Source organism: Canis lupus, chromosome 24 (genome assembly GCF_011100685.1).
Source record: "Canis lupus familiaris isolate Mischka breed German Shepherd chromosome 24, alternate assembly UU_Cfam_GSD_1.0, whole genome shotgun sequence".
NCBI lineage: Eukaryota > Metazoa > Chordata > Mammalia > Carnivora > Canidae > Canis > Canis lupus.
In genome coordinates, this window is record NC_049245.1 from 6,885,585 (window position 1) to 6,910,833 (window position 25,249).

At 39.5% G+C, this 25,249-nt stretch overlaps 1 protein-coding gene across 13 annotated transcripts in view; it reads left to right on the forward strand.

The window, feature by feature from the left end:
- The window catches only part of KIF16B (kinesin family member 16B), a 314,926-nt gene that overhangs the window by 237,003 nt on the left and 52,674 nt on the right, over positions 1 to 25,249 (forward strand). For all 13 annotated transcript variants that reach the window (XR_005377520.1, XR_005377521.1, XR_005377522.1 and 10 more), the window contains one exon: positions 8,992 to 9,081. Coding sequence is in view for 6 of the 13 variants with exons in the window: in XM_038571562.1 (XP_038427490.1) it covers positions 8,992 to 9,081 (90 nt within the window). In the remaining 7 variants the exon portion in view is untranslated. The remainder of the gene's footprint in view (positions 1 to 8,991; positions 9,082 to 25,249) is intronic.

The following is a 25,249-nucleotide window of genomic DNA, read 5'->3' on the forward strand; positions in this document are numbered from 1 at the left end:
TGTGTGGCCCTTTTACTTTCGGAGTCTTTATGCTTCAAACTCCATACACCTCCCATCCGTGTCACCAACAGGCAGGGCAGATCTAGGATTGGATTATGGATTTCTCCCTCCTTGCCTGGTGCACTGGCTTTAAGACCATGGTCCTGCTGGGGCCCAGCTTCTTGACTCAGGTGTCTTGGAGACAGAATTTCCATAGTTGGTAGGCTGATTGGTTCCCAGTGCCACTGCAGTGGAAGGGGATGCCTGTTCACTTCCGGATCTCATTATGCAGTTTTTTGGGCACAATTCACATGGCAGCTATTCCCTTGCCACTTGGGTGGTTGCTGACACAGTGTCTTTTCCTTTGTGTTCACTCGGTTACAGAACTTGGCACTCTTGGATTTCTCTGAAAGAAAGGCATAAAAACCTGCCTGAAGTTTCCCTAGGGAAACCAGCAAAGGGGGGGGTGCATTATACATCTCAGAGCAAATAACTGAATATACCCTGTTAGCTAACTATGTTCTCTGCAAAGCACTAGCCTTCCCTCTCCTGCTTCCTGGATATCCTTTGGGAGCTCCGGCGGCTGCCCCCCTTGCTATGTGGAAAGTTTCTGCTTCAGCCTACTTCTTAGGCCTCTTCCCCAAGTTTACATGCCCAAAGGACCTACACATTCAGAAACAAATGCTCTTAAGTTCCTAGGACCCATCCCCTTAAAGGCAACTTTTGTTTCTCCATGTGTTTTTTGGGAGTCTCACATTTACTCCCTGCACTCTTCTTACTCCAGCCTTTCCTTGTGTTTCTTCTGATCAGCAGGCTCCTCTCTGTAAACGAATTTGATAAATGACATTTCCTCTTTCTTTCTTTTACAATTCTTTACCCTACCCTATTATCTCCTCTAATGCTTACTTTATAAAAACTTTAAACAGCTATAGGTAAGTCAGAAAAGGACTAAAATGTAGGTTGATCCACTGAGCACATTTCAGCGTAGAAAGAGAAAGTACAGCAGAAAAGTGTTTATTGAAAAGAAGACTCTGGGCTCTACTGTCTCCATTATTATTTAACAAATACTCATTTGGTCTTAAACTTTTTTTTTTTAATTTTTTTTTTTTTTATTTATTTATGATAGAGAGAGAGAGAGAGAGGCAGAGACATAGGCAGAGGGAGAAACAGGCTCCATGCAGGGTGTGAGACGCCCGATGTGAGACTGAATCCTGGGACTCTAGGATCACACCCTGGGCCAAAGGCAGGCGCTAAACCGCTGAGCCACCCAGGGATCCCTGTAACGTAGTTGTTTTAAAGACCATACTGGAAGTATCGAGATAATGAAGGACAGAGAAGATGAATAAATTGTCCGTGTATTCTATGTTCCATTAAGTGGGAGAGAAACATGCAGAAACAAGAAGAATGCAGAACAAAAGGGGGTCCTGAGGAGCAGGCAGGAAGATAAAATAACATCTTTGTGGATTTCAGTGATAGGGGCCTGAGAGCAGACAGAGACAAGTGATATGTGGGTAAGAGGAAGCAGTGCAGTTGAGACCAACCTTGGGGAGGGACTTTCCTTTTAAGTAGAGGTGAGTGTGGACACTGAAGTGAAGATGAAGAGGTTTGGAGGCAGGAGGAAGAGAATCTAGCAATAGTGTCATTTTGAGATGGGCTGAAAGGTACTCAGGAGGTTGGTCTAGGTGACCCTAACCACCTCGGTAAAACGTAATCATTGTCCATGAGGACTGAAAATCTACAACATTTTGAAATACTCCTTGCAGAGAATGTAACTTGGAAGGTTTTCCAAGTAGGAGTAACCCTGCTGAGTCAAAAATATTATAAATTTTGTACATTCTGCTTTCTTTAGGGGGACAGCACCCAGAAGAGAAAGCTAACACCATAGACTGCCTGATTTGGGGAATTATTCTAATGTGGCCCCACCAGAAGGTGGAGGGAGCTAGGGAAATGAGGTGCTGGCCCTCCAGTGGCCAGAAGACTGACCTGGAGTCCAGCCTGGGCCTGTGAAGGAGTGATCCCAAGGAAAGAGATGAGCTAAGGGACCAGAAGAGGTTCCTGGCAGTCCCAGTGAAGATAGACAGTGGACTCCACAAAGGTAGGGCAAGCATGCCCATTAGAAACCCTTTGAAGGATTTGTCCATCTTAGACACAGACCAGAGCAAGGACTTACAGGATGATAGCAGGCTATAGTTAATGAGATGTCAGCCTTTTTTTTTTTTTTTTTTTTTTTTACTACTTCTAGTTTAGTTCCATTTGTGACAGTTGTCTGAGGTTTTGTTTTTTTTTTTTAATTTTTAAAGATTTTATTTATTTATTCATGAGAGACACAGAGATAGAGAGAGAGGCAGAGACACAGGCAGAGGGAGAAGCAGGCTCCATGCAAGGAGCCCGACGTGGGACTCGATCCCAGGTCTCTGTGATCACATCCTGGGCTGAAGGCAGCGCTAAACCATTGAGCCACCCAGGCTGCCTATTGTCTGAGCTTTTAATTAAGTCTGATGTATTAATATTTGCTACCATATAAATTCCACTGTTTGTAATATATTTCATGTTCCCTCAAGCATATTAGTTCTGTAGAAGACTGTATTTTGCAAAAATCTGACAAATCTTTAGTATGTAGTTTTCGTGTAGACACTTGTAGTGTATATTAGGTTAGCATTTGAGGATTTCCTTCAAACTGTTACTAAAGAGAAGGAATTTTATTTTTATATACTTTAGGTAGCTCCTTGAAATGTTGTTAGAAAATAAATGTTGTTTGGGAGAACTCTACAGGTAACTATTTACATGGAGTATTTTTCTTTGGGTGAAAAATTGTAGATTCTCATTCTTATACAGATAGATATACACAAAGGAATATATACTGGTGACAGATCTTAAAATCGACAATTCTCAAACCAGCAGAATATGTATATAACATAAATTTGTGGAAAGGACTCAATAGAGAATTGTTTATAAGTAAATACACTTCATCTTATGGATGTGTTTATGTTGTTTAAGTTGCCCTTGATCATTTTATGGCTCAGAAAAGATGGATTTGTATCAGCAGAGCCATCCAGTAACAGAGAAGTAATGAATTTGCTCCTCAAAGATATGCAGTAATGATGCCCTACTTTCTCAACACTGAAGAAAATAATCGAATATTTTGACCTGATTTATTTGGCGTAGTGATCTTCTTTTTCTTCTCTCTGCATCAACACCTCATCCCATGCCCAGTTTTAATTTAGGGCAAAATAGTATTTTAATATATATTTCGCCTTTCTGTGTAGTTGTTCCAAACTTCACATGTGCCTTTTCCCACCTCCAGGGGTGATGGCGTCTCCATTATAGAGAAGGGATTTGACTTTGACTCCACGTTTCCTGTGGAGAGAGGACATATGTGGTTGCCTTGCCCCCCATTTACGCAGTGGTCATGGCTGGCCTTGATGCTTCATCATCCTTGTCCTCATCCAGTTCACATGTTGGCAGACAAAGGGAGATTTACATATTTTATACAAAAAATAGGAAGTTTGAGCCACTGTATCCCTGTACTTAACTTGGAGCCAGATAAAGATCTCCAAGGTAAAGAATTTAGAAATCTCTATGTGTGTCACTGTAAACTTGTGTTACAAATATATTGAGAAGGCAGCATAGTCTCAGTGCAGTTATAAAAAAAAAAAAAATCATCGTGATTCAGGTGAACCTCAAAGAAACCGTATACCAACCAGAACAGGATATATGGACAGGGTGGCAGCAGGCCTTGAGTGCCATGTTGACAGATCTGGGCCAAGCTTGGAACTCTTACCTAATTGGAAAAGAAAAATAATCTTAAGTATATCTTTCAGCAAACTGCCAGCATCTAATGTGGCACCTAACACATAGTAGTAGCTCAATAAATGTTTATTTCTACAGTGAGAGTTCCCCCCCTCTACCCCAGTTACTGCCAAAAGCTCATTCTCTTAGAAGGCTTGAAATTTTTAGGGTAGAAAGACATTTATATAACTAATACCAGTTCTATAGGTTTATTAATACAACTTTCGTTACATAACTTATATCCTGTGGTATGTTCTCTGGTTAAGCCGTGAACTACATGCTAAGGAATCATGGAGGAGGGAATGATTTCTCCAGGGAGAGAAGTATGGGGAAGCTGCCAAGAGAGGAATTGTGGTTTGGATGCCCCCAGAGGCTGACCAGGAGCTCCCTACTTATAGAATGGGGTATACAACTGAGGAGGCCATTCAAAAGACTGCAAAAGACCAATGAATATGCCATATTTCTGGGTTAAGTTGTCTAAAGTTCGAGATTTCTGATCCACTGGGAGCTGAGATTAGAAAGGTGGTGTTGAGTCCCATGAAGGCGGGTGGGGGAAGAGAAGTGTGGGAGGTTAGTAGGACACCGTATTTAATTTTGGAGCAGCAGTACTAGCAGTGATTTACAGCAAGGCTGCTTATACTGAATCCAGACCTAAAGGAATTGAGGGAGCTGGTCATGTGAAAGAGTATTTCAGAAAGAGGAAAAATCTTGTGAAAAGTCCCTGAGGCCATCCTTACTGTGTAGCAGTTTGAAGTGTTCCAGATAAGTGAGGAAACCAGAATGAGCAAGGGAGCGAGTGGTTGGAGATGATGCCAGAGAGGAGGCAAATCATAGCAATCTGTGTGGGTCAGTTGAACTTGATTGTACCCTGAGTGAGATAAGACAGGTTGGAAGGACGTCGTCCTCTTTGAGCAAAGATATGGCCCTATCTAACTTCATTTTAACAAGATCACTTTAGCTATGGTGTGAGAAAGGAATGAAGGGAGGTGGGGGCGGGGCATGGGGAGACAAAAGCAGAAGCAAGGAGATCAATTAGGAGGCTGTTAAAAATAACCCACACAAGAGAGGATGGTGGCTTAGACCAAGATGTGAACAGTGGTGATGGTGAGAACTGGTCAGTCTCATTATGTTTTGGAATTAGGTAGAAAGGATTTGCTGTCTGGATATGAGCTATGAGAGAAAAAGGAATATCAAGGATAATGCCAGAGTTTTTGGATTGAACAGGTAGTTGAGTAGCATTGCCATTTACTGAGATGGGGAGGCAGGAAGGGGAAGGAGTTTGGGAGATTAATTTTGATAAGTTAAGCCATGGTAAGTATGATGTGCAATTAGACATTCAAGTAGGCAGTAGAATATATGAGTCTGGGCTCAGGGGTCAGACAGGAGCATCCAGGGAATCATCAGCATATAAATATAAGCTATGAGATGGGATGAGATCATTAAAGGAATGAGTGCAGGTAGAAAATAAAACATGTTCAAGGACTAAGCCCTGGGACACTGATGTTTAGAGGTCAGGGAGATGAAGAGAAAGCTCAGCAAGGAAAATTAAGGTAAGCAAGTGTAGCAGCATGGAAGCCAAATGAAAAAAGTATTACGAGGAGGAGCTGTCAGGTACATCACATCCTACTGATAGATAAGTAAGATCAAGACCAAGAATTAACCAGTGGATTAGCAATATGGCATTGTTGATGAGATAAAAGTAGTTTGAGTGGAATGCTGAGTAGATTGCGATGGATTCGAGGGATAATGGGAAGAAATTGAGGTATCAAGAATAAACTCTTCCAAGGAGTTTTGTTATTGATGAGAAGGATAGAAATGGAGTGGTAATTAGAAAGGAAAGGGAGGCTAGGGTGGGAGTTTAAGATGAGAGAAATAATAGCTTATTTAGATGATGATGGGTATACCTAGTACAGAATGGGAACGTGTTGGTGCAGAATAGAGAAGAGAACATTATACATTGCAATATCCTTCAGAAGGCCAGAGGGGATGGAATCCAGTGTTTAAGAAGCGGGCTTAACCTTAAGAGCACTGATCCATGTGTCATGCCTGGGAACAAGGAAAAACATGAGATACAGGGAGATGGTGGCAACTGGGGAGACTTTCTTGAAGGTACCTGGGGAAATGTTCTTTTGATTTCTTTCATTTTCTCAGTGAAATGGGAATTAAGGTTATCAGCTGAGGACAGGGAGAGAAGTGATGAAGGCTTGAGGATACAGATAGGGTAAACTATTTACAAAGCTGTTATCTAAGAGAAGAGTGGATAGAACTGGAAAATGGGATATGCCTAGTGGGAGGCATCCAGGCTGACCTGAAAGGGAGAATTGTGACTTTCAGATGAGACCAGTCAGTCCACTTGGTGGTATGTTTTCTTCAGTCACATTCTGCTAGGCACGTGCAGGCCTGAAGTAAACAGACAGTTGGATTTCACTAGGGTTATGGTTTAGCTATTAGTCCAGGGAATTTCAAGAGCAGGAGGAAGAGATCTGAGGTTGAATGCAAGGGAAATGGTTGTCATGATTGCCCATGGTTTCCAAGTTGAGTGAGGAAAGAACCAGGGTGAAGATTGAGGAACAGGTCAGGGTATGGGAGGGATCATTTGTGTCTCAATGAAATTACCAAGATTCATGGCAGGAGTTCCAAAGTGTTGGAGCAGATGACAGGGAGACCTAGAAAGAATCGGGAAGAGTCTAAGGTGAGTTGGAAACTGCAGGCAAAATGAGTGGAGTATAGGATCTGAAGGCCTGAGCTTCACAGAGGGGGATTTTAGAACAGATAGAAGAGCAATGGTTTAAAAGCTAGGTAGGAGGACAACAATGCCTACCTAAATCCCAGCACATGGGAGGAAGGGTTGGGGGAGTAAACAGTCTACCTGAAAGCGCTACCAGGGAAGTGGATCCTCAGGGGAGAGCCAGCCTTCCATTACAGTAAAGATGAAGGGGATGTTCTTGGAAGAGGAGGATCTAGGGGATTTTGCTGATAATTGACTAAGAGTTAAAGAGATGCAGTGGAAGTAACACAGGGAACTCAGGAGAGTCTGAGGGATGAGGGAGTCCTAGGCTTCTTTGGTGACTTTCTGTGGAATTTAGAGTCCCAACACAGCAAGGTCTCATCTGTGAGTATCCAGCGTCTTATTGCTCCCAGGTCATAAATATGGCTCCATTACCTTTTTGGGCTCTCTTGGTACATGGGCAGCAGCATGGCCCTTCCTGTTTTCTCTTTGACAGTTGGTGTGTCTAGTCAAAGTGATGTATTGCTGTGTTCTCACCCTAAGGAAACCCTCACAGCCATGCTTATAGTGGTGGCCCCATCACAGTGCCTTCTGTTGAAGAGAAGAGAACCAAGAGAACAGAGAAAACCCTCCCGCCCCAGCTTAGCAGCAGGGAGCAGTGTTTTCCAAGCTTGAGTGACTTGCATACCAGCTTTCAAATCTTACAGTTGCTGAGCTACTCTACTATTTTTATTTAATGATTTTTTTTTGAAATATACTTACCTTTTTTCCTTATAGAAATACCATTTTAGAGGGAGCTGGTAAGAAGAAATCTGCCACAATTAAAAAATCCATTGTAAATAATGAATACAGAACCAGAATGCTGGAAATTCATTTAAAAAAGCAAAGTACATCCTTATGTAACCTAAAATCATCTCAGTTGCCACTTTGGGAAATAAGTGAACCTGAGACTGGCTGAGACTCAAGACTTACTCCTCCTGAAGCTACCCACATGAGTATTCTCCCTACTACTGCTGGTTTACATGTGAGAATCAGGCTGAATTATAATGCTTGAGAAGGGCATTGCTGTAATGTACAGAGTAAGATTTCCCATACAAAGCCCATGCAAATGCCCTGGGGTGGAAGGAGTATGTGCGTTCAGGGAGTATGGCACAAGTGAAGACACCTAAGGGGAGACAGTCTAGAAGTAAGGCGGCTTGCAGGCAGTGGTTTAAAAATTTAAAATTCGGGTCTTTAAGATTAAAAATGTAGATTTTTTTTTTCTTTGAACAGCATGAAACTATGAGGGGGTCTTAAGGGAGGGTATGTGGAATGATTGGATTTAAGTTTTAAAAAACTACCCCATCAGTTGTGCAGAGAAGGGGTTGGAGGGAGAAAATGTGGATGCAGACAGCTGGAGGAGTCCCTAGTAAAGGCCATCTGAGACCTGATGGCCCAGAGTGACATGGGTGATGACCATAGAGGATGGAAGGATAGAGCTTGAAGAAATGTTTACAAAGTAGAAAGAGCAAGACCCAGGACCTGTTGGACTGTGGTCACGGTGGAGAGGAGACAGTTAGGCGTGGCTTCAGCATCTGTCTGGTGGAGCTTGCTGGGTGCTGTGGTGAAATACACCAGACAAGAACTAGAGTTGAGATGAGAGAGCATGTGGAGTTTTAGACAAGATGATTTTGAAGATCTTGTGGTGTGACCTGTAAAGAATGATGTCTCCAAGGTGGGTACATGGGTTTAGAGCTCAGAAGAAATGTGGGAATTGTAAAGGAAGTTTGAGACTCCTTAGCCTGTGACTGTGAAGGCTGGTGGGGTCTCCCTGCCTCCCTCTCCCATTGTCCCTGTGACCTTGGTATGTGAGCTGATGTGCCTCAGGGCCTTTGTATGTACACCAGTCAGCACATTCAACAGGAACAGTAAGTTCAACTACCAGTTAAAGCCTGGGTTGAGAATTCTTCTCTAAAATACAGTAAATATATTGTATGTTTTTATACTAATAATTGAGATACAGAAATTTTGTTCTCTCATTTTTCTTTGTCCTTTTTCTACTTCCACCTCTTCGTCCTCCTTCTCCTCCTTTTTTTCTCAGCTTTTCTTTCTCTCATTTTTTTCCATCCTGTCCACCATGGTGGCATGTGGTAACCTACACTGACATTTTATATGGGCACAGTGCCATAACAGAAAGGTCACCCTATGGGATTTACTTTCTACAAAACCAAGCGAAGGGTTAAGGGACACTTTATAAACCATTAAGAGGTAACTGTCTCTCATTTTACATGGGCACATATTGCTTATAAACAGATTTGGAAACCAGAGACGCATCCTTAAGTAGAGTACGCTTATTATTTATAAGTCTTATTTATGCAGCTAGATTAATGTTTTCAGTTCTGGAGAAATTTTACATGCTAATCACTTTTTGTTAATTTTAAAATTATTTTTTTTAAATGCTAGTCATTTTTTTCCTCTAATTAATGCTGATTTATTTTGATTTTCCCGGTTAATAGATTACTGTCCTAGATGAGACATGGACTGTATTCAGGCGCTACAGTCGTTTTCGAGAAATGCATAAAACATTGAAATTAAAGTATGCAGAGGTAAGTTATGAAATCATTATCTCCAATTAAGAACATTTATTTTATAAAGTAAATGAGCTGATTGCATTATCAGTGTTCCCCCAGCTTTAGGTATCAGCTTATGTCACCAAGTTTTATTGTAATTACTCATCTGTCAAAAGTAGCTTTTTAACTTCTGTTCTGTGTTCCATTTCCATTCTACACAATTTAAACATTTACTGAACACAAGAGTTTGAAAGTGATAGTAAAGTGATGGTAAATGAATTCTCTTTTTCATAAATTTTACAATGAATTTTATTTAAATACATATTTTAATCAATTTATAACTTCTCAACTATAAGACCTATTAAAATGAAGTAGTAATAAATCCCTCAATATAGATTTGCCCTTTCTCATATTAATGCTTAGACTTCCACTTATTGAGAAGTTAAGTCGTAAAACTTAATTTGCCATCAGACATGGATGGGACGTAGATCATAAATATGGAATTATCTAGAAGCAAGGAGGCATTTCATGCATCTGGTCAGATATCTAGGGTGTTTTGATACATTGTTAATCTTTTCCTCTTTGGACAAAGACTAGTTTTTAAAATACTTTTTAGTTGGGGAGCCTGGGTGGCTCAATGGTTAAGGGTCTCCAACTCTTGGTTTCGGGTCAGGTCATGATCTCAGGGTCTTAAGATAAAGCCCCATGTCGGGCTCCAGTGGGGAGTCTGCTGGAGTATATTCTCTCTCTCTCTCTCTCTCTCTCTCTCTCTCTCTCCCTCTCTCCCCCCCTCTCTTTCTCTTCCTCTCCCCCCACTCCACCTCCCTTCTACCCCTCCCCCGGTTCATGCTCACTCATTCTCTCTCAAATAAATAAATAAATAAATAAATAAGTAAATCTTTAAAAAGATAAAATACTTTAAGCAAAGAAAAGTATTCTTAAAATTAATGCGTATCTTCCAACAATTATTTATTTACTTTTATTTCAACTAAAGGAAACCTTGCATTGGCCCCAGCTCCTTGGGAATTTTACTTTGACCTGACTACAGATCAGTCAGTACTCATTGTCTAATGCCTGATTTCCCTACGTATTGCTTTTTAGCACTATTTTTATAGTTTCTTATGATATCCTAAAAAAATAATTTAGTCGTATTTTTTTTCTAATTCAGTTCACATAAAAATAACTAATGTTTCCTTTACCTTTCCATGCCTTCTCCTCTTTCTTATCTGATATGCATATAAAGAAAAATTCCTCTTTGCAAATAAAATGGCTCCTTGAGTTCTGGTAAAATTGAGTTATCTGAAATCCTGTCGTTAAGTACTAATAGTGTTCAATTAAAAATTGAAGAAGTTTCAGGTATGAATTTTAGTTCAGTGTTCCTCAAGAAGCTTCAGTTCCAGAAGTAACTGCATCAAAGTCAAGTTACTAAGTTTCTGCAATTTATTCATGTCCCAAGTTAATATTGACTAGAAAAATTGGAAGTATCATGTATATATTAATGTAGAGAGTGACTTGTTTTTAAAGTGAGCTTTACAGCTCATTACTTGCTTGATTATAATACCAATACTTTAATAATGTGCAGGTTTTCATAATAACTTACTGAATTCCCCTATGATATAAATGTATTTATATCATATCAATTTTATATATATATATTATATATATATATATCTCATTCATTCTGTGGTTAATTTCATATCCATTTTTTCAGTGCCATTAGTTTCAGGCCATACTCTTTAGGCAAATAGAGTATATTCTAGTAATGCAGTGTTGGATAAGAACATATCCTCAATTCATATTGGACAGTCTGTCAGTAAACAAAGTAATATAATAGCTAGCACTTAAGGAATATGTGTGCTGTGTGACAGCTACCATCTTAGGTGAGCTGCATGCCTTCTATGAAAAATATCAATAAAATGTAATGGGGCGGAAGGTGTTGGGCATAAGGTTGTTTGAGAGTTGGCTTTCTGATGAAATGACATTTTAGTTGAAATATGAGGTGAGAGACAGAAGTTTGCAAAGAAGACTGCACAGCTCTAATCAGTGTTTTTAAACAAAACCTCAAAACAGAAGCAATCTTTGAAAATATAATAGAAGAAAACACACCTGAGGTTAACAGTGATGTGCACATGTGAATCAAAAAATTTGCCTGTTAGCAGGTGAAATTAATGAGCAGAGATGATTACTTACATAAAATTCTTCTCAAGGGAAGAGTATATTACATACCTTCTAAAAAAGTTAAGTGACCCTCAAATGAGGAAAATCGAGCTGATGTCAGTCAGTCACAAGTCTATATTGAACAACTGCACGCTGAATACCATTGTGAGCAAGACAGCCACATCCTCTCCTCTCATGAAGCAGAGAGAATGAGCAATAAACAAACAAACAAACAACTGAGTACGTACGATAATTTTAGGTAACATTAAGTGCCAAGGTAATGTGATAATGCGGCGTGAGTACTGAGCAGGCCAGGAGAAGTTTGAATGTTGAAAAGGAGGCAGGCATAAAAACCAGGAGGTGAGCATATCTTCCGTAGCGGGAACAGCAAATGCAAAGGCCCTGGAATGGTACCAAGCCTAGCATGTTCCCATAATAAAAAGACCTCTGGAATGTTAGATGTGGTGAGATGAGGGCAGGGAAATCAGTAGGACTGTACCATGTAGGGCCATGTGTTTGATCCCGAGTGCTGTAGGAAACTACTAGATGATATTAAAGAAGGTCTGAATGTTTGAAACTCAGATAGAATTTCCATTCAATCCATGTATGACTTCTCATGGAAAACTTTTTCCTGAAGACAGGTTCAGGATTGAAATGACACCCAAGATTGGAAATTGCTTTTCTGTGTTGAGTCCAACCTGGTGACCTATAATTTCTTTCTTCTAAAGGAAAAAATGTTAAGAACTTACAGGCACTAGTATGCATAGATTTGAAAGAGAGGAGGTGATGTGAATAGTGATTTGCAGTTGTGTGGTAATATCCTAAAACAAACAGTGCCCGTAGAAAGGAAAGTTGTGCTGATTACAAAGTCTGAAGGGATGCCATTGAGCTCTACAATGGCCACACTCTGACTAGTTTCTTCATCACTGACTGATGATGAAGTCAGAGCTGATGGTGCCCGGGGTGTTGTATTATGCTCTTGCCATTCATTACTTCCCATGGTTGGAGCCAGAGACTTGCCTCTTGTCACACAACTGGTCAGCAGAAGCCAGTGTGGAAGCCCAGGTGGTTGGATCCCATTTACTCTTTCTAACCAAACAATACTATAAAGCTAAAAATGGAGATCTGTAAAAATCTGGAAAAATGTGATCTGTAAAAATACAGCAGCATATCATTGTAGATCTAGATAAATCTTGTTTCAATGAGAGGACAACAATATTGCTCATTTAACATTTTCAAGATGAAGCTTAAATGTCAAGTTGAATATCAGCTATATTTCTAACATAAAGTTGACTTTCCTTTTGTACAAACTACCTTCACATAATCTTACTTGCTAAGTGTTTGTGGAAACTTGAGGTCAATATTGTTTATTAGGTTTTCAGCAGTTATGATTGCTCGTATTATTGTTCTTACTATTGCCATCTCTGTATATGATGTTAATCTTACTGAAGTAATCAGCCACTTCCACATAATCTACTTGGCCTGACAACATCCTAGAAATCACTTGACTTGTGAAAGACATAGCTTCTTCAGGAACATCAAAGCGATTCATATAAAGAAGGATGCTGAAAATTTCCTCTCACAGATGACTGTTTCATAGCCAAGTGGGAACATGTTTTATTTATCTTACTCCTTCACCAAATTGGGGTCATTATTTCTATACAAGTAGCAAACTACTCTTGATTTCTTTTAAATGATACATACTAAATTTACCAAGTACACAAGGTTTCACATTTTTAATCAAGCTGAAAAAATATTGAAAAAATACACTTGAATTCAAAATACACAGGATTTCTAACTACTTGCCAAGATAGAGAATCTCTATTTACTTTAAAACTTAGGTTATAGCTTGTAATCTTTTGGAACTCTGAACTATATCCTATTCATTCACACTTCCTTCTGGAAGTTTAGCCCTGTTTTTCCTGGGGTATATGTCTCTAAAGAAGTTTGATGTTGACACTTCCTTTTATGGAGATTTTCTTTTTTCTTTCAGTGATTTTTTTTTTCAGATAATAAGTTACATGTTTATGGTAAAAGGTTGAAATTATTCAAAGATGGATACATAGAATGTGAATTTCTCTTAATCTAGCCCCTAGAAGTAACCAGTTGCAGTGCTCTTAGGTCTTCTTGGGTCCAGCTAACCACTCAGACTCACAGAACTCCCATAGGCTATACTTAGCATTGAGTGATCTAGTGACCTAAGAACGTATAAGAGAGATAGCACTGCTTCCCAACATACCCATACCTGACGTACTGGGTTATAAGAGACACCTCACTCAGAAAAGCCTAGAGCTATGGCTTCTCACCAGCGAGCTGTCATTTCCCCAGTCTGCACATGCTTTATCCATTTATCAAACCATTGATCATTTTTGCCATGAGCAGTGGTCCTAGTAACAAAGTTGGCATACCACCTTACCAGATTTCCAGAATCCTCTTCACAGACATACGGGTAGTTTCCACGTTCTTGGTGGACTACTCTTCTGTGCACATTCTTTTTTTTTTTTTTTTTTTTTTTTGAGAGGGAGAGAGCTGAGGAGGGAGGGGCGAGAGAGAGAATCTCAAGCAGGCTCCATGCCCAGCATGAGCCTGACACGGGGCTTGATCTAAGGACCCTGAGATCATGACCTGAGCTGAGATCAAGAGTGGGATGCTTTACTGACTGAGCCTCTCAGGCACCGCCTCTGTGCACATTCTTAAAGCTATCAACATGACTTCTGATTCACATGTGCATACTTTCCCTTTGAAGAAATTTGGTAATTGCTTAACCATTCATAAAGACCCCATTTACAAAGAACCAAGATTAGGAAAAGAACATACAGAACTGGGGAGACTGAGAGTCCCAGGGCCTTGCCTCCAGTAGTGACAAAGTTTTAAGGATTCCTTACCCATTCAGCTGTCCTGTCATTTCCCTGTTTGCTTAACATTTATTTACTTAGTGATTTACTGTGTACTATATTATCTCCTTAAGGAGAATGATGTCAACTGAAGACCCCTCCGGGATACTTTGTATACATTGGGTGGTGCACCAATTAAAAGGGGTTGTTGATTATTAGCTATAATGTATATTCCATGCAAAACAAACTCGTGAATTGAAAGGACAAGAAGCCACTGGGTCCCATGAAATGCAGGCATGAGGTTTGAGGGCAGGGACAAAGCAGAAACCAAAGGAAAACTTAGTCCATTGCTTTTGTATAGTGACAAATTTCAGAATAAAAAAGAAAACAAAGTTCTTTGTCCTTATATAATAGTAAAGAAGAATAGATTGGCTGCAGGTGATCTTGGATCATTCATGAGCCTTGTTGTGCTCATTCTATTTTCAGATTCACTATCTGAGTAGGCTAAGCCCTCAATGGAGGTGCTGCATTATTTAAGGTTTTTAAAATTGTTGTTTTATTTTTATTTTTTCCTTAATGTTAGCAGTTTCTTCTGGATTCTAAATAGGTTTCCCTTTTTTTTCATGAATTAATTTGTCCTCTTGATATACTGACATGTATGGTATAAGATAATAGCTCCTTCTGACTTTCTTTCTCTACTTCTCTTCATTGTCCTTGTATAGAATCTGAATCAAATTAAGCCCTATGTTTTCCAATTCCATATCTGTAAAATTATAATGCCACAGCCAGTTTGTAAAAGATTGTGAAAGCCTCAGATAAAATATGTTATTGAAAGTGGCTATGAAGTAATGTGCAGCATCTGCTGGAGAGCATGTCTTTGAAATTTTATCATGCAAGTCATTTCTGTATGAAACATTTTTTACTATATTAGAATCAGTAGTATAATCCCTTTAAACATCAGTCAAGTTATATGCTAAGAAACAAATGTTCTCCTTTCGCCATGGAAAAGGTAGAATTACTGTTAATGTCTATTGTCCATGAAGTTTACCTATTTATCCACATCATAGTCTAAGAGTCCATCAAATCAGAATGTAGCTCATCAAGAAGCTGAAGAGAGAGACTATTTTAACACCATATTCCGTCTCAACCATTAGCATGAATAATGAAGACCTAGTGCCCCTGCCCCTTGCTTTCTGTAGCAGTGGTCTAGTGGGCTCCGAACATATTTAATGAATAGCAGGACATGGGGCTGGAAAATTAAAGGGTCACTGAGAGCTGCTCATTCTAGGACGTTCAGAGATGCCAAATTCTGATCTTCAGAGGACTTTTATTTTAATCCATTTAACAAGTAGCCCTCGCTTCCAAGTGCTAGAGCCTAGAGGGCACCTCACCTCTCAGGAGAACTATCTCACCCTGAGAGCCGTTTAGGCGTTGGAATCCAGCATCGAGGGCCCTTTTATAATCTTCCCCAAGAGTGATTCTGAAGCAGGTTTGTGTTAGTTTGTCTAGAGGCAAGGAGACGAACTATGAACATGGGCTATGTTACGTATTAAAATATACCATCCAAATAAATGCTAAGGGAACTTTTAATGATGAGAGCATAAGTCACGTGGAATGTGATGTGTGCTGGTCTGCAAGATAACTGAGTTATCACAGTGAGTCATGAGTCGCGGAGTGTCAGACAGATCAGCCCCCATTGGCCACATCCCCAAGGGGGCTCCCTTCTCCCTATAGAGCTAAGAGAGAAAAATATTTTCACAGCCTTTGAGTAAAACATGAAAGATTGCTGTGTTAGAGCAACTGTTCTGTCTCATGTCTGGCAGTCTCTGAGTGCCCAGTAAATACCAGTGAGACAGGGAAAAATGATTAGGCAAGAGGTGATTTAATTTGTATAGGAACTTTCAGTTTGTACTCATAGAACCATTTCTCACCTTCTTTATTTTCCAAATAATTTCCCCAAAGCAGCACCAAAAAAAAGAAAGAAAGAAAGAAAAAAAAGAAACTGGCTACTGGCCTTGGATTTGTTTTGGACATCTATTTACCATCCATCACTTAAATGCATTCTCAACAGTTTTATAACCAGCATTCCAAATTTAATATAAAAATTGCAAATCTGCTCACCACTCAAATTATAATGCTACCAACCATAGCCACAGGGAACATCCAGTAAGCCTTAGATAAATTCACCTGCACCAACCAAGCCCTCAGCCCCCTTGAATTTTTAAATAGCAAACAGCTATGTAGGCAAAAATAGAACACTGCCTGCCAGCTTCCTGACCCCGTCTGTTATGAGAGATCCTGGTATCTCACTATGTGGTTTGCATCACACCATCCTCTCCACCTGATAGATAAACAATATTTAAATCACTGCTTTCAAGGGTAGGGGGAGCTGGAAGCAAAAGGCATCAGAATTTGCTGGGAAGCTTTTCCTGGATATGTGGACAAGGTGCCAAATGAGGAAATTCTGATGCAGTAAATCCGATGTGGGGCCTGGGATTATGTAGTTAAGGACCAAATTCCCCAAATGATGCTCTCTGGGCCACTGGTTAATATGCTGTCTGTCATTTCTTTTGCATCTAGCTTGGGAGCATTAGTTAATTTTTCATTATTATAGGTCACCAATTCTAAAAGGTAATTTCTAGGGGCCAATAATCTTGTCAAAGTTAATGATAGACGAGTTTAAGCCTAGACAGTGAGAGCATGTTGATTGTTTCTTTGACCACCAAAAAGTCTGAAGCAGAGAGCAGCAGGCTTTCTTCTGCAGCCGGCAAAGAGATTCTATGTCAGGGGGCCTTAAAGATTTGGGTACCCCACAGCTTCTCATTTTAGAACTGAGAACTCGCAGGCCCATACCAAGTTTGTTGAAAGTCATGTCAGGACTTCAGACATAACCAAGGTTCATGTCTCCTGATTTCTAGTCCTTCTTTGTTTTGAGTCTCCCTCTCCATGACCGTGTTCATTCAAGAGGAGGAAGTTTTCGAGTGCCCCAGATGAGACCAAAGAAAAGTATATCTCTTCTCTGCAAAAATCTGTCACATAAGCATGTCCCCACAGATAACTGGAAACTGGATTTCTTCTGTTGAATGTTAGGACAATGACAGGTCCTTCAGAGCCTGAAAGAGGCAAATAACATCATCAGAAAAGATGGAAAATGTGAGCATTTGAGTTAGTCCAACTAAATGAGCAATCTTAAATATGCAGTATTAAATTCACACAGATCTGAAACTGCTTGTTTTCAAAAATTGTTGGCGGCACATATGAATGTCCTCAAATCTGTCTTCACTGCTTCATGCCTAAATTAAGATTGACACCGGCTTTGGGAGGAGTGAGATTTTGTGTGAAAAAGTTACAGTCTTTATACTGAATATGACCAAGTCAGTGCAGTCATAACTGTATTCAGTGGTGGTTTTGTACCTAGCACTTTGGTGACATGGGACAGCAGCTCTGTCAGTGGTATGTCCTCATTGTAATTGCTGGCTACTCCACATGGAGCACCAGCAAACAGTCCTGCCTTGCTCATTCATTCACCAGAAGTTTAAGGAGAGTCATGTATATGCCCAGCTCTGGGCAAGGCACATAGCAGGTGTTTGTAAATGTTGGGGGTATGCTTGTTATCATAAAAGGTGTAAAGGTAGCTTGTCTCCCCTTTAATAATCCCCCTAGATTATTCTAAAGAGTTGCTCTTTCATGCCTCTAACAGAACGTGGAAGAGAATTGCTTATTTGTTTGTGAGTATATTTCTCAGTCACAACTGTTCTTATAAAGACCTTGGAAGCTATTAATTTTGAGTAGTCAGAAATGCTCCCACCTAGTCAGCTGTGAGAATTATGGCAGCCCTTTGATGAATTTTCATCATTTGCATTTCTCAAAAGCTGGAGTGGCTAAAATTACAGCCCAAACCCCCAGGGTGTGAATGTTTCAAATGCTGCCAGTCATCATGTAGGTGTGTCTACTTGTAAGTCAGGTTAAAGCTGATTTGACCAATTAGAGTCTCAGATAGAAGGTCCCCCTCAAGTCTTTAAAAATCGGGTACTACTTATATAGCCAAAAAAATGCCTAGTAAATGAGGAATGAAAACAAAATACACTTTTATTAGGTAGTAACAGAAGTCAAATGTTTTTCTTTCATTAGTAAAGATTCTACAGTTTATTAGCTGTTTTCAGTTTTTTTAAAGTGATTTATAGTCTAGTTTTAAGAGTTTAATTGTTATAAAATCATAAAAGATAAGACTTTTTATCACTCGTTTAGATTTTTGTGTGAGGGCTGCCATTATTTATATCCAAAGGTGTTAATGATGCCATTTATCAAAATCTCTGCTGTCTGTTGCCTCCGAGACCACCTGGACTTAATATAGGGTCTGGCTAACCTAAAAAGTGAACTTGGCCAAGAGAAAAAGGCTTATAATAAAAGCAAACTTTTCCATGACATACAGCTTGTCTTCTTGATGGCAGCAGGACTGGCCGACCCATCTTACTATAATCAAATAAACATTGAAGTTGGGATTTGAACGTGATAACTCATTGAAGATAATTGGGCTGTGTCAGTTCACTGGGAATCAGAATGAGAAAAATCAACTTGGAGATGAAAATTTCACTCTGAGATCATTAAGATCATTAAGAAATATTACAAAGCAACAGAAAACGCTGACTATGTTGCTGATACACATGCATATAGACACAAAGCATCCTAGCTAGTGTGATGGATGAATGGACTCTCAGTGTTTTCATTTTCCCAAAACTGATAATTCCATAAAATGGATGTTAGTTATAAGCAACTATGAATTGCCTTACCTGCCTCTGTTGATAATTCTTCATGTAGATCTATTGTTTAACCTACAAGTTAAAGGCTGGTTATTCAAACATAAAAAATAAAGTTAATAACTTGGGTTTTTATTTTTTTTATTTTTTTAAAGATTTTATTTATTTATCCATGAGAGACACAGCAAGAGAGAGGCAGAGACCTAGGCAGAGGAAGAAGCAGGCTCCATTCAGAGAGCCCGATGCAGGACTTGATCCCAGGACCCCAGGATCACAACCTGAGCAGAAGGCAGATGCTTAACCAACCACCCAGGTGTCCCAATAATTTGGGTTTTTAGACTCTACAGTCACTGACAAAAGGGAAAGATAAATTTCACTGGAAATCAGTAGGCCACAAAATTACTGACTGACTTTATTTTTCTAATGGCTTTTATTTCAATCTTTTTGTCTTTAGAATATGTTTTATTTACTGAATTGCAGAACAAGCTTGTCATTATGTTTCTCTTAGGCCAAGCACCAGCAAACAGTCCTGCCTTTCTTAGGCCAAAGAAATGCCGTTTTATCCTCATTTGTTTGTTTCCCTTGTCTTAGTCTGCATAATCACATTTCATAATTATACAAAGTAGGCCATAGGGCTGTTAAGTTTTCTTCCAGTATTCTCCGGGCCTACCATGTCTTCCCCAAATATCCAATTTATTTGATCTTAGTCATCATTTTTAACTTTAACATACAATTTTCCCATAAAAGTTCAAATGTCTGCATCATTTCCCACTCCTGCTGCCAGGAATAATGGCTGTAGCAGGAAGAGGTACCATTTTAAGGGATTTCTCATGAATACTGCATTCCCATTTGTGTCTGTCCTTTTTCTATTCTACAACTTCTTCTAAAGTAACATGCTTCATTATTATAATGGGCCCTATTTTCCTTCCACATACCTTGGGCTTTCTTCAAATAAGATTTTTTTTTCTGCAAAGATTTTACAGGAAGTCAGTACACTTCTCAAAGGCAATATAGCAAAGAAAATAGGTAAAACATCTCCATGGTACCTGAAATGCTACTTCTAAGTCCACATACAGAGATTTTAGTCATGAGTACTTGAGTTACAGAATTTCAGAGCTAAAAGGGAACTGAAACATCTTCCTTCAACTCCTTCAGTTTCACAGGTGGTAAAACTAGAAACTGGTTTTTATACATTGCTCAAGAATATACCAGCAGCTCCATGCTGAACTGACTCTTGAAATCTGAGTGCCCCAAATCCCAGGTTATTAAAAGAAAAAGACATATGGTGTTAATTTAACTGTTCCATTAAATCTGTAGAGAGAATAATCACTTTTTATTGTTTCTGTAAAAATGATAAAAATGATGCATGCTCATTTATAAACATTTCACAAAATACAGGAAGAAAGCAACATATTGCCCAAAATCATTCTCTAAATATAATTAATGTTCCTATTTAATGAACATTATCTTAAGTACTTAAGTGAATAGGCATGGATAAAAAGATGGATATGTAGGTTGATAAAAAGAAGTTAAAATGAGAAAAAGAAGAAAGAATGAAATACCTTTATAGGAGTAGGTTCATTCTAGATATCCTACCTTTAATTGCTAACATTCAGCTTAATTTTACTTAAATGTGTCAGATGTGAAAGAAAATGAAATAAAACTGAAGATTGCTGAACTTCAAATTCAGTGTTACTCCACCAGTAACACTGAGTTCTCTAAAATGTATATGACTTTAAGAAAAAGGATTATAAACAAACATAAGAATGTTGCTAGTTTTCAAATGTGTTTTCATTTTCAAATTATCAGTTGTCTTTCCCTTTTATGAATGAATGATCGATTAACTTTTGAGAGCCTGTTTGGAGATTCTAGCAGAGGAGCGCAGCTACTCATATACCCTTGACCCATGAGCAGTCTTCCTCTGTTGGGGAAGGTCATCTTCTAGGATTGAAGAGGCAGCTTTGGGGAGGAGGACACCCACCTAGCCTGCCAGATCAGCCGAACCAACCATGGTGATCAATGGGGCAACAGATGTTGTTGCCAGATCGCCCTCACATCCATCAATTGACTCTTGTACCAAAGACAAATTAGCACACTTTTGTTAGCTGCCATGTCCCAAATTTTAAGTCATTATATATATAATATATATTATATATATATATATATATATATATATATATATATTTTATGTTGTCAAGTTATATCGCATTCACCCTCTTTTTATACCTAAGGTATACATATGTATGAAGCAGGAGGTTCTGTGTTCATGATCTAGGATGCAGGCTGTGTTTGCCGTTTGCTGTAGCTATGGTAGCCGAGGCGAACATTTCCCCTAGTACCCTTGTTTGGCTCTCCCCTGCCTTTGGGTTGTCTAGAGACTTCTTAAATAGAGCCTGAGGCCTACAGTTCTTTCAGCTGTGATCCCTTGTTGTCCTCTAGGAACCCTCTGGAGGTGGTGGTGAGTGTGATTCATAGGATCAGGTTTCTTCTTTCTGTGAGCCTGCTGTTGGGCATTTCACTTGCCCCAGGTTGGTTAGGCTTTGGTTATCCCAAGGTGTGATTGGATTCCAGTAAAAGAGTTTCCCTTAAGGGCAGGCTTTGTTATGGAGAAACAGGAGCTTTGGCTGTATCTCATAATGGTTACTTTTTCTCTTCTCCTGCCAGAAAGTAGCGGATTTTTCTGCCACCTTACAGTAAGAATCTGGGTGGAGGTAAAACTAATGGAAGTATGAAGAGCCCACACATACACAGAGCTTTAACTCAAATACTAGTCTGCACTGAGCCTCCAGCAACTCACCAATAACAGCTGGAAGTGTTCCTGCCTCTCCCGGCTCCAGCCACAGTCTTCTGTGCCCAGTAGGCTATGATTCTTTGTCTCTGCCTGCCTGTCTCTCCAGTTTGGGGACACTAGTTTGCCCGTAACCTCCATTCTCTGATGGATCTAAGAAGAGTTGTTGAGCCTTTCAACAACTGGTCTATTCAGCCTTTTTCTTGTTGTGAGGGTAAGGATGATGGCTTCCAAGCTTTCTAACATGTCAGATCAGAAACCAGAAGTTCTACTCGAAGAGTTTAGATTTATCGCCTATCATTAACAACTGACATTAAAATAGTACCTAAAAAGAAAAAAAAAATAAAAAATAAAATAAAATAAAAAAAAATAAAATAGTACCTGTATCACGAGTGAACCAATACTAATATTGATATATCATTATTAATTAACATCTATATTTTTGAGATTTCCTTAGTTTTTACCTACTGTTCCATCCAGGATATCACACTGTGTTTAGTTACTGTGTATCCTTAGGCTCTTCTTGGGTGATAAAAACAACTGACCTTGTTTTTGATGACCTTGACAGTATTGAATGCTGGTCAGGTGTTTAACAGTAGGTTCCCAATTGGGATTTGTGTACTGCTTTTCTCATGATTAGATTAGAGTTGTGGGTTTGTGGGGGGGAAACCACAGAGGTAAAGTGCCATTGTGATTACATCCTATGAAGGGAACAAACAGTGTCAGTATCCCTGTTGATACTGATCCTGATCACCTGGCTGAGGTTGCTCGAGGTTTCTCCCCTGGAAAGTTTTGGGGCTTCCCCCTCTCTACCCTTACTCTGTATGGAAATGTATGGTCCACTTTCTTGAGGATGAAGTATCCACAAGTTATTTGGTATTCTGGTGCATGGAAGGCTTGTCTGTTCTCTCCTTTATTTTTTTTATGTATTTATTTTTTTATTCAATTGTTTGCTTATCCAGTCATATTTTGGTTATAAGCCAGTGCTTTTTTTTTTTTTTTTTAATTTTGTTTTCCAGATGGTTCTGTCTTTGGCCTCTGGGAGCTCTTTAAGTGAATGCTTGTGTTCTTCCATAACATTCCATCATGGTGGTCTTATTCTTGGGTTATTCCTTTCAGGCACTGCAAGATGCTTCAGGCTCAGTTTACATATCCCCTGTCCCAATCCTAGAATCAGCTATTTCTTCATGAGCTGGCTCACTCTTCCACCCCTTTTCCCCTTGTAGTCTCTTCTTTCAACCTGTGTACTTACTTCTTTGGGCTCTTCTTTTGAGATGATTTCTGTTGTTCCTCTAAGACCATGGGTAACTTCTTGTCTGAGTGCTTCCTGGCTGGCTGTGGCCAGTTTTTCATGTGGTGTATGTTCTTTGTCTGCCTTTGCTTAATATTTTACTCATCCTCTTCTCATTTCACTTATTTAGTCATAGTTCCAGTTAATTTCCAGTTTTGGTTCTTTCTGATTATTTCTCATCCTTTTTTTTTTTTTTTTTAGGATTTTTATTTCTTTAAGATTTTTATTTCCATATATATATGTATATATATAAAGAGAGAGAGAAGGAGAGAGATATCCAGGGGAGGGGCAGAGGAGAAGGAGAGGTAGAATCTGAAGCAGACTCTGTGCTGAGCAAGGAGCCTGACATGGGGCTCAGTCCCACCCCGGAGATCATGACCTGAGCCCAAATCAAGAGTTGGGTGCTCAACCTGAGTAAGCCACCCAGGTGCTCCTAATTGTTTGTCCTTTTCTTAATAAAAAAGATTTTATTGGGCAGCCCCCGTGGCGCAGCGGTTTGGTGCCGCCTGCAGCCTGGGGTGTGATCCTGGAGGCCCGGGATCGAGTCCCGCGTCGGGCTCCCTGCATGGAGCCTGCTTCTCCCTCTCCCTCCACCTGTGTCTCTGCCTCTCTCTCTCTCTCTCTCTCTCTCTCTCTGTGTCTATGAATAAATAAATAAAATCTTTAAAAAAAAGATTTTATTTATTTGAGAAAGAACAAGTGGGGAGGGGGGAGTGGGGACAAAGGGAAAGGGAGAAGCTGACTCCATGCTGAGAAGGGAGCTCAATGCCAGGTTCCATCCCAGGACCCTAGGATCATGACCTCAGCCACCCAGGCTCCCCTTATTTCTCATCTTTAAGTTAAGTGGACTAATTGTTGAGGGAAACACCAGTGTATCACTGGAGGGCAAGGAGGGGACAAATATTGGGGATGATGAAGGCAGCAACCTACTACTTGCCTAAACTGCTGCCTGAAATATTTCTGAATTTCTTTCCACCGGTTTTTTCTTTCCCTTTGAGATACATGTTCTCATATTTTCTGGTGTTTAGGAGGGCTGTGGGGTCATTGTAGAGTCAAATGCTGGCCCTTAGACCTTTCTTCCCTCTAACGCTGTGAGCTTTTCCACATTCTTCCCCCCCCACAGCTCCTACCCACCTTCCTTTTTGCTGCAGGTGTCCTCTTCCCCCACTTTTCCTTGTTCCTAGATATAGTCTCTCTAATCACAGTGTAATGGAATACCTCAGAGTTTGGATGTTTGCATTGGTGGGATCGCTCATGGTGCCAGTAGTCTATGTGAAGCAAGGGAGGCCCATGGCAGCCCCACAGTGCTTTCCCTGAGTCCACCTGGCCTGCATTGGGGGCTGTGGCAGTTTATTGGTTTGGAGACAAAGTATTCCCTTTTCATCTCTTTTGTTCTTTCTGGTACTTTTGAAGGAGATGAGCCCCACCGACTTTAACCAGAACTGTTTTCTTACATTGTATGGGTTGTAGAAAGATTATTTTTGTTAGAATCATACTTTTCACCATGAGACACTCTCTCTGTGAAAGTTAAAAGGGAAAAATGAGGGTACTTGTTCTTCACAAAAATGAAATCTTATAGAAAGAAAATTATTTCTCCCTTGTTACTGAATCCCAATATATTGGCAATTTGTATATGAATCAGAACTATTTACCTGAGTCCCTCTAGAATTTAGTTATTGTAAGGAACATAGGACTTAAGCAACTGTGATTTTGAGAAATGTAGGACACTGTATTTCCTTTGTCATAGGTTACAAAGGAAATCAAAGAGGACTCTCTCCTCCACCTACAGATTGCCATTCACTGTTCCTGACGGTGTTTCTCATGGAAATCAAATCTAGACCATCTGCTAGATTAAAAAATGAGACTATAAAAATGAAAATTTGTCAATATAAAGAACCTGAGAAGAAATGAAAATGCCCAGATAATATAATTTATCTTATTTAAAAATTTCTGTTTAAAATGAAAAAAACCATGCAGGCAAACAAAATATGCTGATGTATTTCAGACATGAGTGGAAAAGTCAGGGACAGCTTGGAATCACCCCCATTTTAATCCTTTCTTGTATTCTTAATTTGTTGGAAATAATACTTTTCACAGAGCAACACTTTCAGCAAAATGGAAGAGTTTCTCTTTTTTTTTGTTTCTTTCTTGTCCATTTCTTTGTTTGCTTCTTTTGGCTCTCCAAGTACTTTATCTATCCTGACCAGTGGTGCTGTTGCTCTTGGTAAATCATCCTTTTTTAAAAAATATTCGAACCATTTAAGTAATTCACAGTCCAGAAATGAAATCTACGGAGGATTGCTTTTGCTGTCTGTTTTAAAATAAATGAGGCAGTAGTCACTTTGTACTTGGAGAGAGAGTAAGTTGAGCCTCTTCT